The sequence below is a fragment of the Chaetodon auriga genome, chromosome 20 (genome assembly GCF_051107435.1).
Source record: "Chaetodon auriga isolate fChaAug3 chromosome 20, fChaAug3.hap1, whole genome shotgun sequence".
Taxonomy (NCBI): Eukaryota; Metazoa; Chordata; class Actinopteri; order Chaetodontiformes; family Chaetodontidae; genus Chaetodon; species Chaetodon auriga.
The window spans coordinates 8309436-8329020 of record NC_135093.1 but is presented as its reverse complement, the minus strand read 5'-3'; the positions used below and the strand labels follow the sequence as shown (position 1 = coordinate 8329020).

The 19585-nt window shown below is 41.7% G+C and overlaps 1 protein-coding gene across 2 annotated transcripts in view; it reads left to right on the top strand.

The window, feature by feature from the left end:
• The window catches only part of LOC143338628 (adenosine kinase-like), a 101196-nt gene extending 82329 nt beyond the window's left edge, over positions 1-18867 (top strand). For both annotated transcript variants that reach the window (XM_076759169.1, XM_076759170.1), the window contains exons 8-11: positions 4319-4354; positions 9300-9414; positions 17192-17278; positions 17601-18867. In XM_076759169.1, coding sequence (XP_076615284.1) covers positions 4319-4354; positions 9300-9414; positions 17192-17278; positions 17601-17725 — 363 coding nt within the window. In that variant the 3' untranslated portion in view covers positions 17726-18867. The remainder of the gene's footprint in view (positions 1-4318; positions 4355-9299; positions 9415-17191; positions 17279-17600) is intronic.
• Positions 18868-19585: the final 718 nt, after the last annotated feature.

Below are 19585 nucleotides of genomic sequence, written 5' to 3'. Positions count from 1 at the left end.
ACTCGCCTCAGTGATGTCTTACGCTTACATGCAGGGAATGAGGAAAATATGTCCTACGCCATTGTTGTATATATCTGTAAGTACTGATAATTGGCTGAATTATTTGAGGTGCCATGACCCAGTCAGGTTCATTTTAGTTTAACAGGCTTCTATAGTAAGTGGTTTGTCATTTCCAACTCATCTGTCCAGACCTGATCATTTGTTCTCTCCCAGTTTGCAGTTTGACGACTAAGCCAGTCAGGCGTATTTTCCAACCCCATCGTGATGTTAATTCTACAGTCGAGGAAGTCAGTTCTCCTTTAAATGGTTGTAGGCTTAAGACTCCAGTGTCTTTGAAATGAGCTCTGATTGAAAGGCCCAGGAAGGAAGAAGAAAACAAGGGTGTTGTTGTAAATAGCTTGTCAGGGCTATACCCTCCTCAGTATCTCACCCCCCACACTCACACACAATGTCAAATACAATTCAATTTCAGCTTCAGCATCAGCTTAGGCTAACACGGTCAAGCAAATGCCTATTTTCTGAATGGCTCGGGGGAGTTACGCTTTTCAGCTTATCAACTTTTATTAACCTTAGCACTGAGGTTTGCTCTTTGATTTAGATTCTTTGGGAAACACTGAAATTGGATTTTTTTTTTCAACTCTCACTCCTGCTGTGACATATGCTCAACAACTTGTTACAAGGGAGAAAAACTAAATGCTTGCTTTGGTTTGTTGCTTGGAATATTTTATAAGGAGAGCCAGTGGCTTCTCTAGTTTTATTAATTTCTTTCCTCTTCTACCATGGTGCCTCACAAGCAAACATGCATATATTAAATGTTAAGGCCAGTAGAAAATGTCTGCTATGGATTCAATGCAGCAAAGTGGACTAGTAGCAAAGCAGTTTTCTTTAAATGCTGAAGCCATGAATAGTCCGCGTTCCTCAATATGCCAGCATTGGTAAGTAGGGCTGTATCAGCGTGTGCACTGTGAGTAGTAAATATCAACGCAGTAGTTTGTGCATAGACATAACCTTAGTAAATAAAATAAAATCTAATTATTGATCATTGATATAAAAATACACTATCAAAACTTAAAAGCACAGGAATGAGGGTTTAGCTAAATCAAAGAAGGGAATCAGGTTTAGGAGCACAGGGCGCTACCTGCTGCTGAACGTAGCATAGCATTTAGCCCATGAGTTGGTCGAGACCAAAAGCAGAGCTAAAAGGAGAGCAAATAAATATTGGAGTGTATTTCATCAGGTGGGCAGAGAACAAGGCTCCGAATGACTACTAATGTTGGTGTCCATCCAAGACTCAGAAGTACTCTTACTGCAAGTCACCTAACACAATCAGCAAGAAAATGAGTAAAGTTTTTACTTCCAGAACCCTGAATTCCCACTTTGCTCCTCTATTAGATAAAGACTGGATGCAAATTGACCAATTTAGCTTCATTTAAAGGACGAAAATGAAGTCTGTACAGCCTGGATAGCTTCGTGTAGAGTACCCACATTCTGTGGCTGCACAGACAGTTTATAAACCAGGCCTGTTAGGCCCCTGTCACATACAGTGTCAAGGAAAACAAAGTGTGAAAACTGCCCTTTGCATGAAGTGTGTGTTTTCTCTTTCATTTTGCTTGGCAAGATATTGTAGACTCCCGCCCCCTGACTGGGCTCTGGATTATTAGCTTAAGCTCTCTAAAAATATCCCTTTGACTGTTTAAGCCTCTGACAGCAGCAACATCTCACACATTCTGATAGCTTTATACTAACTATGGCTGCAGAGGGCTCATGCACTCAGCCCGCCTTGTTATCTTTTACCTTGTTTGCCCGAGGAGGAGAAGGAGGAGAACTTGCAGGCCCCGAAATCTGCAACAGTCCTCTCTGCTTCGGAATCAGACTCGGAGCGGATCATCAAAGGCGAGCGTGCAATCACAGCAATCTCCGAACAAGCGAGATGCTTTTTTGAGCACGAGAGGATTTTGCCCAGATGTCACTCGAAGCACTTGTCATTGTTGCGACAGCTGTAGGAGCACATGGACTGTCATTTGAAAAGCGTCTACCGCAACGTACCAAAACAGCACACGTCAAATGTGAAACATGCACAGCCTGAAACATTTTTGAATATTAATACCGTAAGCCCCTTAAGAAATTGTGACTTTTATTTCCTATCTTTTCAGTTTCATTGGCTTGCCTGTGTAGTCCCAGTAATTGCATATTTACCACCATACAGTATTTATCATACCAATATATGTATTAGGTTTAGCTGAGCTTATAGTATCAAATATTTTTGATGTTGGCATTCATAAGAGCTCATAGAAATTAATAAATTCCTGAAAGGGAGTACACTGTACACATGTGGCTCATAGACATCGCTTCAATTATCTTTTCTTCTAACACCCACACTCTCTCGAAAGGCTTTTCTCACAAATATTATAGCTGCTAACTAGAGAGAGACGGAGGGTGAGATGGAGGCATGTGCCGCTCAACAGCACCATTGTTATCCCATCCTTCATTCATGTGTCTCTTCTAAATGCTTTGAGATGAAATATCACTGTTTTGACAAGACGTTTTCCAAGCTGCTCGTGTCCCTGCGAGATGCCTCATGCTGGTCCGTGATGGAACGTTCCTGAGGAGGAAAGTCAATATGTGGTTGTAAATAAAATGAAAACAAATGTGAGACCTAAGCCCTCTGTGGATTGAAAAGGCAATGGGAGGAGAAAAGACAAGACTCCTCACCTTTATTCATTATGAAACCGCTTCTTGGCTACAGAAGCTAATTGACCAGCCTTTCAACCTCTGTGTGTGTGTGTTGAAGGAGTTGGTGTGTGTGTGTGTGTGTGTGTGTTGGGGGGGGGGGGGGGCTTGGGGTTGATGAATTGACATATTGCTGGCACCGTGATGTTGATCCAAGGCAGAGAGCCGTGAGGCTTTCCTCCAGGGCCCAGTAACCTTATTGTTCCATGTCATCTCCTCCCCTTCTGTTTGAGGACCAGGTTGTCAACCTCTCCCCAAGGTCACGCAAACACCAGCCCCCCTTCTGCAGATAATTGGATTATTTAGAATCATAGCATCAACTTACTGCCCCATCTGGGGTCAAAAGTGAATTTAGTGCACGAGGTTGCCTGTCACAATTTGTGGCGTCGTTCCGAACTGACGAGCAACAGCTTCTGTCACCAGTTAAAGGATCAGACCAGTGGTTTTGCACATTTTGGCCTATTTAATACAAACCACAAATTGGACATCACAGCCATATTGCACACCCTGCTGATGCAATTTAGATTTTAGTATTTTCCCAACTAACATCCATTGGTTTCCATTCATTTCTGAACAATGTGGAATCAATTAGCAGACCCTGAAATTTGTCCCAAAAACACTGAAACACTGATAAGCATAGATTTGTTTTGTTGTTTTTATGACTTATATTTGTAGACAGTGCAGTGTAAATTTGGGACATACTTTCCGAGAAGCCCTTGATTTCCACTCATTTTCATACAGTTTAAAAGTCACACATTGAAAATCAAATGGAAAACCCCTGAAACTTGAAACTCTTAAACTGTAATGCAGTTTAATTGCAGATGGATTCAAGAAGTTGACATTGCCTAACAACGCAGTGATAAAGTAAAGAATGCAAATAATGCAGAATTGTTCAGTATGATCGATTAGAAAGGTTTCAAGAGAATTTCTAATGGAAATTAACAGACACCCTGAAACTGTAGAAAAAAATACATCTGAATATCTAAAACTTATACAGTGTGAATTTACAGACAATTTAAACAAATTTTACAAAGTTTAACATCCATTTTTTCTGCCATACATAAATGAATGGAAATCAATGGCTGCCTGAAGAGTGGGGAAAAAAATATACATCTCACAATCTAAAACTACAGCATATGTTTGAAAACGTTCAGTGTAAATATCACATGATTTGCGGTTAAGGGGCAAAAACTTGCATTAACTCTGCTATGGGCCTTTAAAATGCACCTGCTATAAGAATAGGTGTTGAATGCCTGCAGTGTTGGGGATTCCCACATACCAGCACATATTCATGGTTTCAGTGGTGGTTTCATGGCTGGAGGCTGACATGGTGTTATCTCATGCTGCCGTGGTAAGATGAGCTGAAGTGGGGCAATAGATTAAACGGGTGGGCTGCATGCCTATTAAATCAGGAGTTGGCAGAGCAACACTAACTCAGGTTACTTATTTTCAAGTGACATGGCTGCACATGTGAGGAGCGGAGGCAAGCGAGATGTCTTTACTTCACGTCTGGAGTGTGACATTCTGCTCTGTTTGTGACTCTGTAATTAACTGTTCATTTGTGTGTGTGTGTGTGTTTCTTTTCTAGGAGGCGGCCACATTTGCCAAAGAGCTGGGCTTTGAGGTGAGTTGACCAGCAATTGCACACTAAACAGATTCTAAAGGTTTATTTTTGCTGATAATGAAGTTCTTTTTGGACAGTGATTGATGTGCTATTATACTCTCCAGGCCTTGCAGCAGTTGCTATGGAAACCTGGCAGTCGTCATGGTTTCTTTGTTCAGCCAGCTCTCTGTTATGACGCACTCTGCTAGGTCTGCACCCAACATCGCCTACAGATGTTATTTATTGAATTTTGAAAAGCCTCTTGGGAAGCTGAGAAGTTGGGCATGGTTTCAAGCCTTTCTCTGCAGGCTTGGTGCTCATCAGGTTGCCTGGTTAAAAAGCCTCCTCATTATCTTCATTGCACTCAGGGATGATACTGTATGTCTTCCCTTCACTGCTTTAGCATTACACCACACTGAAACACACTGTAGTCTTTTAATAACCAAATTACAGCCACCTGTGGTTTTGGATTATGGAAATGAAAATTACAGTGCTTGTTACCCCATAGAATGTGCACTATGTGTTTTGAAGTGGGGCTGCCTCTTCAGTGTAAAATGAATGTTCCCTTGGTCTAAATTTTGCTTGTGTTTTGCATATTCCTCGCGCTGCTTCTTAAATGTGAAATCAAAAACACAAATGGCCGGTGCATGTGAGATTTTGAAATGCGCTCAGGTATTTTGAGTGCCTTCTCGCTTTCATAGGTAGTGCTGCCTTGAATATGGCTCTGCACTGTGTGAATAATTGTCATCCAGAATCACTAACGGTGTGATCAACGTGACTGGAATAGAAATGCAATCCTGATGGCAGTGACAGGTTTAAGAGAGGAGAAGGGATGAAGGCAGGGGAAAATGGGGGGGGGGGAGTAGTGATGGAGGGGGCTCACATCAGAAAAAAATGCACAAAGGGCAAAGTGTAGACTCTCCTAGTAGTTACAATTCTTTGACATTTTCCATGTCAACCTGATTTGCCAGAACACTCTGCGAAATTGCATTGGATGAATGTGATTTCTCAGATAACATCAGTGGTGTGTACTGTACTTAGGGCATTTCTAGATGGTTCACAGTTGTCCTTTTTTCCCACTTGCCACTTTCTGATGACAATTTTACTTGGCCCCATACTATAGTTGTGCACTGACAATTCTTCAGTACATATATACAGTAAAGAGTAACCGCAAGGACTTTGTTTAAAGCAGAGACTATTAAATTGAATCAACTGTTAAAGCAAATGTAACATTCAGACATACACAATATACTTCTATTATGAACAGAGTACAGAATAATCCTGGGTAATATAGTTGAAAGCAGTATAATTGGTCTAATAATGATTTTTTTTAAAACATAAAATAAACAAATACCCTGAACTTCAAGATTCATTACTGATCTTGGAAATAATAGTTTGACAAAAGCCTTAGCACACAGTTTTGCGGAGCTTTCAGCCATATCTGATGGCTTTCAACAGCAGGAAGATATAGCAAGGATGATCACATCTGACCACCGGGTATCATGTCAGTGACGCTTATAAAACCAAGTGAGCCATCTCCATGACTAGAGCTGTGTGATCTGATGATGTGTATCATGTGACAATAGAAAAACACCATGTTGTGCTTGAGCGTTTATTTCATCGTGTCGCAAATGACGCTCTTGACGGCGATATTGCTCGTCATTGTGGACAACGCTTTGCTTTCTTTGGCAAAGGCAACTGGACTTCGAGAAGACGTTCAGCCTCTCATCCAACAGACTTCTTCAATTCTAACTGACTGGTGGGGAGTCCCAGGCGTTTATCCTCTTGCAGGGTCGTTGACCCTCCCGGCCAGTCGTTGGGGTCACATGAGTCTTGGTGTGAATGAGTGTTAAGCCGCATGGGGAGGGATCTCAGGGCTGCATTGTACGTGGCTGATAAGTGTTGTTGTGCACCAGCTCCTCTGTTCAGCGATGGTCATTCCAGTTTGACATGGATGGCTTCTTTCACTCCTCTTTCAAATGATCTGTCTTCCCCGCTATGCACATGATTGTTGATGCGGGTGGGCTGCTGAGTCTTGACCGGAGGTGTTGGCTCTCCTGTGATGCATTTGTGAAACGGTTGTTTTGTTTCCCCAATGTAAAAGTCTGTGCATTCCTCGCTGCATTGGACCGCGTACACTACACTGCTCCTGTGCCTGAGTGTTTGTCCTTGGGGTGGACAAGCTTGCAGAGTATTGCTGGGCTTGAGGTACACAGGGATGTGGTGTTTGTTAAAAGTCCTCCTGAGTTTCTCAGATACTCCCGCAATGAAAGGGATGACAGTATTGTTCTGTTTATGGTCCTTTTTCTTCTCCTCCTGGTCTGTGTCTCTTCATGGTCTTGATGAAGGCCCAGTTCGGGTAGCCATAAACATTAAGCTTCTGTCCTTGTGACCACATTCTGAGCCCGATGGTGTAGGCTTTTGATAACCCCCAGCTCGTGCCCCGCTGGGTGGTGAGAATCAAAGATCAAATACTGATCGGTGTGTGGAGGTTTTCTGTAGACCTCGATTCATCTCTCATCTTCAATGTGAACCGCACAATCCAAAAAGGCCAGACCGCAAGGACCACCCATTCACACCATGACTCACCCATTAACACCCATTGACACCCATGACTCATGTGACCCTAACAACTCACATGATGTCTGGGTGGATTGATGATCCTGCAAGAGGATAAATGCCTGGGACTCCCCACCAGTCAGTTAGAACTGAAGAAACCTGTTGGATGAGAGGCCAAAACGTCTTCTAGAACCTCAAGCAAGTCCAGCTGCCTTAGAGGTACCATGACTTGGATGAATGAGAATCTTCACAGGCATGCAGGCAGGAAATCTGGATATAAAATGACCTATGTCAGTCATACTGCACAGCCCCATCCATGACAACTTAGCAAAATCATCCTCTGAGGAAGGTGAGATGTGGCTGAAAGCTCCAGAACATTTCCAGTAAGTGGCTCTTGTGCTGAGAATTGTTTTGCTAAACTCAAATGTTAAGTGTCAGTTAACTTTCTTCCATTAATTAGCATGCATTCTATCAAACAAGATTACATGTGTACATACTAGCCCATCACTCATAATCATTAATTTTTACAGCATGAGCTGATTAACAACAACTGAGAATTATGATCCAGTTGTGGCGCAAAAAATATTCAAAAGTTATTCTGTCAAATTTACACTAAACATCTAAGAAACAACTGAAAGTAATTAGTGCATTCAAGATTGAGTCACAGACTCTTTTGGAGGCGAGTGAAGTTCATTTAAACTCAGTTAAAGTCCAGTCAGAGATTCTATTATTGGATATTGTTGGAGCTGCTGCCCAGTAGTCGATTCCTGACCCAAAACGCTGCACGATGCTCTTTTAATGTGCTCTGAATTGTTATCATCACATTACGGATGACAAATAAAAATGACAGCAGCACTTCTTCAGTGTAAATACAAGACAAAGCACTTGTCCTCTCTAAAACAGCAATCAGCAGATGTGAACACAGTCGCCTGATTGTGATCTGTTTCCTTTAAATGCTCAAGGAACTATGTGCATCGCAGCTCTAATTGAATCTCTCCCTGGCTGTGTTTCTCAAACAGCCTGCAGTGGAGATGATCACTTCCTCACTGGCTTCGGCACAGAAACACATTTTAGCACCGCTGTTAAACTCGCTTTTGTTGATTTATGTCTGATCAATTGCCGCACAATTGAAACTATTGCCATTTGTCAGCAGTCAGCTCAATTGACCATATCATTTGTCAGTTCATTTGTCTTGCACTCATGTTATTTCTCTGCGTTCTTTTGCCGTAGGAACTCGTCAGGTAAGTTTGCCTGCAGAGGCGAAATGGAGGACGTTGTCTGCGTGTGATTATGTGTGTTTATGTGTGTGTAGCCTGCTCAACAACCATGATGCTTACCCTACCACCTCTGGCCCTTAGAACCTTTTAGCTCCTAAACCTGAGTAGAGCGCTTTTTTTTATGTCAGCGAACATAAAACCGAAGGGTGACAATGTGCCGAAGCCTTGTGCGGTTTTGCATTCAGTGTCTGGAGGAGTGCTTGTGGTTACATCCAGTCACAGTGACAAATTGCCTTTTTTTTTTTCGCCATCGCCTGCTAACAGCCTCTGTATTAACCTCACCATTAGCACTTACTTAGAGTGTTACACCCATTTTTCCTCAGCCAAGGGTCTCCCCGGACCTCTCAGGGCTGATTAAAGGACATTTGGGAAGCATTTAGAGGTGTAAAAGCTCATTGGTTTGAGTGAGCCAGTGTGGCTGGTGGTATTGGAGCCTATCTCTCTGATTACTCCCATAACCGCAGTATTTGCTCGCCCTGAAGGTGCTCCAGTGTTAGCTTTGATACAGATGCTAGAGGCGTCTACGACCCTTAATGCTAGCTCCTCAGTGTGCTGTATTACGGAAAAGCAGAGTCCACCCCGCTGCGAAGCGGCGATAAAGACATTCCACCTGCTCATAGTACATCATGATGAGTTAATAATAAAGTAGCACTGACAGGTGTGGGTTTTTTTATCCCTCTCATGATCAAAGGCAAGCACTCCGGAGAGTTCTGTCGTCTCCAGGCGAGAATATCCATTCTGTGCAGATGCTGAGGAGAGATGGCCTGTTTCAGGAAGAGAATGATACAGTACACGCACCACCTATCCCTTCAGCTGGCAGAAGTAGCTTTATCTGACAACAGCATATCTTCACACGCTTATTTTCATCTCACTTAGGGAATATGACATTCTAATATTTTACAGCTCTCCCGTAACTGCATGGAAACATCATTGAGCAGTCCTATTGATCTTTCTCGAAGCGGTTTCATAGCCCATCTGGTTTCATTATCACTTGATCCGTCTGCCAGCATTGGAAAAATCTGACCTCTCTCAGTCACACTTGTGATCTTTGATTAACTCCTCAGAAATTGCTCCTCACGATGCATCCAGTCAACTTAACACACTCACCCAGTGGTCTGGTGTTTTTACAGACAGATGACATCGCGGAGATTGCAAAGAAAACCCAAAACCTCCCCAAGGACAACACGAAGAGGCAACGAGTGGTGGTCTTCACCCAGGGCAAGGATGACACCGTTGCAACTGTTGGTAGGCCAAGTTTGTTTTCTGGTTTTTATCTGTTCTTTATACATATTTCCACTTAAGCACCACTTGAAGCCACCCCGACTTTGGCCCCTTTTGGACATCTTTACCCTTCGCTTAAACCTCATATCTCAAAACTGCAGAGCGCAGCCTTAAATAGATGGTAGATTGCTGACTGAAGAGAGCCGAATGCTATCAGTAATTTCTTTGAAGTTAACCTGCAATATTGACACCAGATGTTAAAAAAAAGAATGCTTGCACTACATTCTGTCATTTCACAGCACAAAAGAAATGTGGGGGATGCAGAGAGCAGGCATTGATTTGTGAAGTACTTCTAACTTTGTCTTGGACAGACTCCAGGCCAGTCCTCAGCAATTTTTAATGCTGCAACTCTCACATCCTGGCCTTTTTTTTTTCCCCTGCAAAATGCTGGCATAGTGACCTTGAGGAGAGGCTTGACAATGTTGGTCCACAAATCAATCCGGTTTCCTTTGATTCAGGGCAGATTTGTTAGTGGGACATTAAAAGGCAGTGTCATCACAACTGAGCAGGGGTTGCAGGTTTAAGCGGTGTGGGGAGAGACGATAGTTTCCGATTACTGCTGGGAGCCTTTGCCTTTGTTTAGAGCCACGGGGTGTCTCTCCTCGTTGCCCTTGCAGCTCAGACTAGTCGTGCGCGGGGAGAGATGGCCTCAGGTAAAGACTCCAACATATCACTCATCACTGGGGACTGCAGAGAAGCACAGCTACAGCAGCGCTGTTAGCACTGCAGGACACTGCCTTCACATGTGTCCAATGTCCTCAATTTCATACTGCTGGCAAGAGGATTTACGAGCTGAAGCGACAGTATGTCACTGGTGGCATTATTAAAAAATCAATAATTAATCTTATGTTTTCTGTGCTTCCCATTGTGATTTGTGTTTCAGTTGTCTCAAGAGACTAACTTGGTATAATAAAGGGTGAAAGTGGCTGTAATCAATATTTTTATATTAACAATGGATAAGATAACGGTGTGTGATGTCAAAGGGGATGTAATGAACAGAATTATAGAATACCTCACTCTGCGGTTGTTAGCGTCTTTTAACTGATTTTTTGGTTTTACGGCCGGTAACTTTACTGTTAGGATCTCTCTCATCAGTGTTGTTAACAGCCACAGCAGGCAGCTGTTATCAGCAATAAAGCTATGATAAACCCACTATAGACACAGTGAACAACTACATGGGGGACATAGTAGAGCATTTAGCAGGTAAATAAGCAGATATTTCCCTCAGGAGCTGGTGGAGAACAAAAACAGAGCGTAAAGAATGGTGAATATTATACACTGATGCATACAAACAAAACCCTCAATTAATGCTAAAGCTGCTTCGTCTCTTGGAAGTGTAAATTAGATGTCACTGTGGTATCTACTCATGATTATATCACACTATTAATAAAGATAATTTTGTCAATGTCATATTATGCCAAATACATGCAAAATAACATAAAAAATCACTCAGTGCAGCTCTTCCGCTCCGAAGGGCGACGCGGCGGCCACATTCATTTTCAAAGTAGAATTCCTGGAAGTGCATTGCCTTTCATGAGAATTCGAAAAGAAATCTTTAAGCAGGAGCCCGACAGTTAAAAAGAACAAGAATCCATCCATTGTGCTGGAGGTGATGGATAATTCCTGCCTGCTCCTCTCATTGCTCCTGCATGAAGACAGAGCCGCGCGCCGCTGTGAACTTTATATAAAATACATGATGAATGCAGGCGGGATGAAAGACAATGTGTTTCAGATGTCATCTACAAAGGCAAACATGATAAATGTCATTGACTGTGCTATCATTGCAGTGGAGCAGTTACAGTAGTCGGTGCAGCACAATCGGTGTGTGTGTTTGTGTGTGTGTGTGTGTGTGTGTGAACATCGCTATTCATGCCAGCCAAATAAATGTCAATGTAAAAAGAGAATTAAAGATTTTCATTTCCCAGAGGCGGCGCTCTAATAAACTTGATCTCTCATTTTGTTTGCAATTTGTCCTCCTGTCAGGATTTGATCATTTGCCAGCCTCTGCATGTCATGTTAAACCATTTTATAGTGATTAAGGATGGGAGAATGCCTTCCCCCGTGGTATAATTCTCCAAAAAGAGATGTCAATTTGTTATTGTTCTTTTTTTTTTTTTTCCCTGCCCTTCATTTGGAGCCTTTCATCACGCCACCGCTTCAAACGTGCCTTTTAAGAGCTGGGAGCAGGGGAAATGGCCCTTTATTTAGCTGCCACTGACACTGCTGAACTACACTGGGCTTTTGCTTATACACCCATTAAAGCAGTAATTAAGATCATTGTGCCCTGAACCTTAACGGTGAGAAGATCTAATAAACGATCATTCAGCGGGGGTCGCCGCTCTAATCGCTGATAAGGACTTGATAAAGCCTGACTCGGCTCCTTGCGGAGTTTTAGGGCTCTCGAGGGGGCCGAGCAGGCAGATTTCGACTTGGAAAAAAACCTGATCTATACATGTTAATCACATAAGGTAGACTGAGGAATGAGTACAGGCTGCAAGGCAGGAGGCTTTTTTTAAAGCAGGTTTATTTGTCAGTCTCTCCAAAGTTCCAGTAGATGAAGCGTTGCAGAATTACTGACAGGTCGACTTGAATAATCTCTTTAAAAAGCAGGATGTTTATGGTCTATACTTCGTGATAGACTAAATCAATTAACATTCAGCGCTGTGAGAAAGACCGCCTCTCTTTTCCCTTGGCATCTCACATTGAAATGTTTTCTTTCATGTCTCCCTGAAAGGATATTGGTTGGCGATGATCTTTTGCCTGTGGTTACAGTAATTACAGGCATATGCATTTTTTTCTAACTCAATTGTGAACAAAGATGCTGGTTATGATAGGGAAACAGATTGAATGTCAACTTGCTCCTAACCTGCCGCGTTTGCCAAGAGCGGGACGTTGTTTTCCTCTTCGAGGCTCAGAGTTTGGCTGGAAAGCAAAAGGAAACGTTCCAGAAGAAGAAGTAGTATTCTTGGGGAAGTTTCTCACATAAAGATGTTGTACTTCAACTCTTCAGTCCTTTAGCTCATGGCGTTCAGCTGAATAGTCATGTGTGCTTTCCAGTCACTTAGCAGCTCGTCATTTAAAATGATGCATTAATCGTTTTGCTTGTGAAGATGATACAGTACGACAGGATCAAAGTTAATTTTAATGACCTGCCAACTATTTGATCTACCTGCTTTCTGTCAAAGCAACAATAGTGAGCGCTGGAACACAATCAAATGAAGCGTGTAATAATTTCAGTCGGAGTCAGAACATCGCTCCATATGCTCATTTTCCAATAAAGCCGAGGTCGTCTTATTTGCATGTACAGTTGCTTTTTTTTTTTTTTTTTTTAACAGGAGAGCATTTTCTCAGTCAGTGTTGTGCTGTGAATTGGCATTGTTAAAAAGAATGGCCAATAATAAAGGGCTTAATTGATACTCATTTCAAAGAGACGCCTGTTGAAAGAATTTCTTAAGTTTAATCACCACCATTCAAGAGTTGTAATGAGGGAATTATGAAGAGCGAATTAACAAAAGCACACAATTATAGCTTACTCGAAGGAAGTATTTGAGTTCCTTCAAATTTTTTCTCACAGCTTTTTTTCTCTCTCTCTCTCTCTCTCTCTCTGTTGCAGTTTACCTGTCAAAGCACAGCCATACTACACTCCCACATATTCACTACCAGTCTGCTGCTTCACTCATTTTGTCAAACCACACTCTAGGAACAAGAATATGTTAGTGTTAAAGTACAGTTAAAAAGTACTGCAGAGTTTCAGTGATTGAAAATAATGTTGCCGATCTCATTACAGTGAAATGTGAAATGATTTCAGCAAAGTGATGTTTTCAGACGTTCTACAAGCCAGTAACAACAGAGTGTTTTGGCAGGAGGTTTTTTTTTTTCATGCCATTGTTGCCAATTGGATCTGTGCTGCAGACGGCTGGGGAATTGTTGGACTGTAACCTGAGTTAACATGTCAGTCAAATTTAATAATTTGCATCAATGAGGTTATGTGAACTTTCCCCCAGCAGCAGAGTACAAGCTCTGGCCGTGATGGGAGAAGGAAGAGAAATATTGGATGTGTGTTGTGCCATGCTTCTAGAAAGAGTTCTCGGAAAGTTCTGAACGCCATCAACAACATCATGCCGCCCACAATGAGCCGATCAGTTGGAAATGTTAAAGAGTACGTCTCAGAGGGGCTGAAATTCAAATTCACATGTTCGCGTCTACATGTTTTATGAAAGAAAAGAAGAATTAAAAAAAAAAAAAAACATCTCTATTGACAAGGACCAAATATCAAGGTACAAGTCCAAATGCTTAAATGTACCTGTTGAGCTTTTTTGTGCCCAAAATGAATGAATTTGCAGCTGCTTTTTTAAAGAAAATTGCATTAAATGTGTCTGTTTTGGTGTGATTTTTTAAGAAATTGCAGTCATCTAGGATCTATAAGATTTTCGTCCATATATGTAAAATTGACTTGATGTTTAAACACTTAAAGTCTACAGCCATGCTAGCTGATCTATGAGGCCGTACTTCGGCTCAATGGTACTTGGAGCTAACATGCTAATATGCTCACAATGACAATGCTAACATGCTGGTGTTTAGCAAGTCATGTGTTAACATGCTAACATATGCTAATTAAGGCTAAACACAAAGTGCAGCTGAGGCTGATGGGAATTTATTTACCTCTGCAAGATTTTCACCTGATGATGGCGCTAAAGAGTCGCCAACGTTATCAGGATTCATTGTCCACGGCACTGCCTCCAGTAATTGCTGCGGTAGTGAGCTGTAGAGCAACACAATTACTTAAAGAACTTAAAATTGACTTTAGCTGTGGTTCCAAATTCTGATTCTTTCTTGTAGAAAACAGTGAAAAAATGCACTAGTTTGGTGGAAAAATTGTAAATATGCCAATTTCCTGGAAGCACCAGTTGAGTGAAATAAAAGGAAAAAACTCAGCCAGAGAGCTGCACAAAGAGGAAGAAAAGAACACCCTGATGCATGTTCGAGTATCCAATTCCCACTGAATTTAAAGGATTTTAACAAGAAGCCAATTCCAGAAGTCTTAATTGCCACAACACAGCGATAGGTCTAACAGATTCAGGTTTGTTCAGTGAATTCTGACACCTCTGCATGTCGTGTTATCACAAAGATGAGCATCACTTTAAGTGAGAAGTTACCTTGTTGCCAATTTCTAATAAGACCTGACACCCACACTGGAGAGAGTAACCATTTTTTTTAACAAGCATAAACATATTTACACCGTTATTTATACTGGATTTCTCAGGTCCAATGAACAGCCGAATCTGTGCTGAACAAGTGCAGCAGCTTCAGATTTTAAAGCATCCGCTTTTCTAACCGCAAAGTGCGCCGCGTAAGCACAACCACATCTAACGACTCAAGTTTCTTAACTGTGGAATAACTGACAAAGTGTAATTTATTGTTAGCACATTTTCCTTTGCGGTTAATCGTTTCAAGAGGGCGGAGGATTCTTCATCTGTGGCATTAATTAAGCAAAGTCGTTATGCAGCTAATTAGCTGATCCTAAAAGGATTCGTGTCTTATTGTAATTTATTAGCAAAGTGACAATCACCTGCTTTCCTTTTGAAGAGAAAATGTGTCGTTATTAAAACACAGTCTTTATCTGATGCATCGTCAGTGCCTGACCTGGAATACAATCACTCTCTGCTCGGTAAGATGTCATTTTCAACCACAACTTGATGGAGTTTTCACAGTTGGTGTATTGCAGTCTTTTCCTTGACTTCATGTGTTGAGCATATGCTTGGCGGCAGGTTGTGTATCTTTTGCCCTGTAGGACAAGGACAGAAATGTATTCAAAAATTAATAAGGTGGGGTGTCTTATGTGCGGCACAGATATCCTGTGAGCCATTGTTAGATTAGCAGGGAGCCTCATTAAACAACTTTTTTGTAGTTTTTTTTCTCTCATGTTCTTAAACTCCAGCCTTTTTTTCTCAATAAGAGGTCTGTCAGCCTCCTCGTGTTCCTTTTATCCACATGTCAGTCTTTTGTCTCCTGCACCTTTTTGAAGGTTCATGTCGGCACCAGAGCTCTCGGATTGTTTGAAGATTGTGTGTGTGGTTTAGATTGTTCTGACATAAGTTGCTGATTTAATGTCACTCTACACCTCCAGACTTTGTCATCTGGTAGATTTTTGTTTCTTTTTTCCCCCCTCTCCTTTAAACTGGAAGTCCCTTTGAAGTGCATATGCTACTGATAATTGAAGCAATATAATCCACTGAAGATAATAAAGAGACCCTCATTTAATGGATTCCGGTTTTAACTGAAACAGCTTACAGTGACTGTTTATCAGAGCACTCACCTAAAGCATTAGAGAGGTTGGGAATTTTTGCATTTGATCATCTGTTGCTTCTGGAAATTTTATTTAAGCCGCTGCAGGACATTGCAGTGTTTCAGTTACAGGAGTACCCCCTGTTTTAAAGGTAGAAGAAGTAGGATTTGTTGGCTGCGGTTTGTAAACACAACATTCATGGCTTCCTCTTGAATGCATGCTCACAAACTGCCGATCTGGATCTGCACGCCATTATTGGCCAGGGCTACACACCCACTGCCCAAAGGTTGACGCCCAGAAATGACCCAAACACAGCAGAATAAGAAAATATGGGCATAAGTCATAAGCGATGATTGAGAGGGATTAGCGTGTACATTGTTTTTGCAGACAATCCTTCTCATTCTGCCTTTAAGGTCTAATTTACCTTGTCATTTGTGCTGAAACAGTAGTTACATAATCCCTTCATCCGCTGATAAAACAGAACTATTTTCATAATCTTTTTTTTTTTCTGATGCAAAAATGCCGAACAGTCACTCAATACAGCCTCTCAAATGTTAGCATTATCATCTGTCAAGACTTAAGAGTAGCAGCTTCGCGAGGCTGCTTTGAGGTAAATGCTAACACCAGCATGCTAACATGCTCACAATGATGATGCTAAAATGCTGATGTTTAGCATGTTGGCATGTGAACATTTGCTGTTTAGCACTAAACACAATGTACAGCTGAGACTGATGGGAGTGTTATTTGTTTCGCAGGTATCTGGTCATAAAGCATTGGACTGGACAAATTCAGATTTTGAATGTGTGCACAAACTTTCACGACAATGTCTCAAATAGTTGTTGAGATATTTTTGTCAGGACCAAAGTAGTGGACCAACTGACAGGTAGACGGAACCATTGCGAGCCATTAGCATGGCTAATACAACAGCCTAATGAGACATTGACAAAATTAGTCAAATTGCTTTTTTTTTCTTTTTTTCTTCACTATTACATTATATCAGATTCATATATTTGTTTTCAGCCTGTTTTGAGATCCAAACCTTGTCTGGTTCATGGCTTCCCAAACTTCAAAAAGTGATACTAATAATGATAATAATGATGCTAAGTGAAGTTTCCCGTCCTATTAAGGCTACATCTTTACTCCGACTTCCAACATGATTAGCTTTGAGTTCCTTAATGGTTACTCAACTCTAATTATGCAGTACATGTCTTGTAAGTCATATTCTTCTATTTTACATGTCATTAATTAGCAAAAAAAACCCCATCTCATGCTGAAGTGCTAAAATTGAATAACCAACTTTCTCCAATTATAACAAAGCCTTGCTGTGTGACATGACCTATGATTTTTTTTCTTTTTCTTTTTTTTTTATGAATTCACAATCAAAGAAGTAATAAGCCAAACTTGGTTGGTTGGTGTTCATTTTTAATTAAATCCCCTTCGTTGTCTTGACCACAGGTGAGAGGGTGACCATGTTCCCTGTTCTGGACATTGACCAGAACGATATTGTGGACACTAACGGAGCGGGAGACGCCTTTGTGGGAGGTACGGCACGAAAATCATCTTTTGCACAGCTTGATTTCTGTGTACATTCCCAATTAACCTTTGATACCGGCCAACTATGTAACATAGTAATGTCTCCAGATTATATGAGCGTGACATTTAGCCTGCTGTTTTTACTCTGTATGAGCTTATCCTAGCACCACATAAAACAGCCATCATTTGGATCCTGTTGAGGATGAAACAGCACTGTCCCCTTTTGCAGAAACCATTAGCAACGGGCTCACATTAATGCTAACTGCTCCCCAAACAATTTTTCGAGGTGATGCATGGTTACAGGTTGACCTTTGCTCTTCTGTCTACCCAGGATTCCTCTATGCGTTGGTCCAAGAGCGCGCGTTGGAGGAGTGCATCCGGGCCGGACACTACGCCGCCAACGTCATCATCAGACGGGTCGGATGCACCTTCCCAGAGAAGCCGGACTTTCACTGATGCAACCAAGCACCACTGCATATTTGTCTTTTCCACAAGATACTTGTATATGTATGCTTCAGGATTTTATGTACATTTTTGCTATTTACAGTAACTGACTACAGGGGACTAAGTGCTGCAGCTTGAATATTTTATCAAGCTCCAATAAGCTACTCAGATGTTTTACTACAATTCAAACAATGCACTGGTAGCAAATATTTGAACGATAGGGTTATGTTTAAAGGAGCATTCCACTGAAAACAAATCTTTTTAGAAACTGTAGGCCTGAAAGGAAAGAATGTCAGAATGTATCGCCACAAGTAGAAACTTCTCCAGTATTGATCCACATGCTCTGTATGTTTCAAACTCTCAGGATCTCGACAAGAGAGCTTCACTCTACTTCTGTGTCCCAGTATTGCTTCCTGCTGTGAAGCGTTGCTGGAAGTAGCGTATTTAGTGATTTATTCGAGCAACAACGATGGTTTGGATCACGCCGAAGAACTGGATCCGCGATGTAGAAGTGCATTATCCTGCAGGATAGGTTTGAAAAGTTTCTATGGACATAGAAAAGTGCCTCTGAAAAATTTATTGTTAAATACTTCATGAAGAACGGCATCTGTAGTCAGCTTCGAGTTACAATCGATTCTTGTGGTGACCCAGAGTCATGGCCAAAAAAACTTATTTACGTCCAGAGAAACTTCTCAAATCACTCCTGCTGCACAATCCACTTTTATTCGCCGTTGATCCTCATGCTGACTATTTTCCAAACAATTATCGCTTTGCCAATAAATTGCTAATTACACTACTTCCACTGGAGCCTCTGAGCTATGAGCTGGCAGTCGTGTGACACAGGAGTGGTGTATTTCGTGGTGTAAACTATGAGTGCCACACTTCACAAAGCAGCAAGCTACAAACTTTTTAGAGCCTTTTTCAAGCCTGCAGGGGATCAGAGTTGTGATACTTAGATACTATAAAATGAAGTACATTTTCAGCTGAGTGTTCCTTTAATATTCTGCCGTCATGCTGCAGAGTTTCTGGATGGAGTGGCTTCAACAGTGACAGTTTTAACAGGACAAAATTGGAAAAGATGTTTTTTTTTGTTGTTGTCGTTGTTGTTGTTGTTGTTGTTGTTATTACACGAATAAAAAAATATATCAAAATCATATTACCAAGATACTACTGATACCAAAACCAAGTCAAGTTCAATGTATAAGATTTGTTTCACCAGCAGTTGAAGTTTCTTCACTTTAAAAAAGAAAAAGCAGTGTTATAACAGACAGTGTTTCTGTATGCCCCATTATTTAATCAGCCAGAGGCTCCCTCATGCTAATCACTTTTGGACAGCTCAACACTCTCCATTATGGAGGGGACTGGGGGGTGGGGGACCAGGACCGGCCTGGTGTCCTGGCTCCGCTCAGTCCCCCCACACTCGCGCCTGTTGGGTCCTAACTGGACTCTCGGGGTCTGGAGCTGCACTGCAGGGCTACAGGAGATCATTTTTCTCAGTTAAGGGATTAGTGGTTGCTCTTCTTGGCGATCATTAGAGGGCCCTGAAAATTAGGCCGATCCTTCGTGCCCAGCTGTGCTGTCGCTGGGGGTTGGAGACGAGGATCAGAGGGAGGCCCCTCCCCTGCCGCCCCCCCCTCCCACTGATTGTGGGCCAGCAGAAGTGTTGGGCAGTGTCTCAAGTGTTTTGTGGAAAACAATTCAACACTCATCTGTTCGACAAAGAAGTGTGATTGAGAATAACATTTTTTGTTCCCTTAGAACAACCTGTTACATCATATTTTCTTTTATTTTCTCTGAGCATGTCAGAAGGAATCCGCTTTCTTACACTCTCTGCACAAGAGCTCTGTTTTTCCGTAATGAGGCATAGTTTAT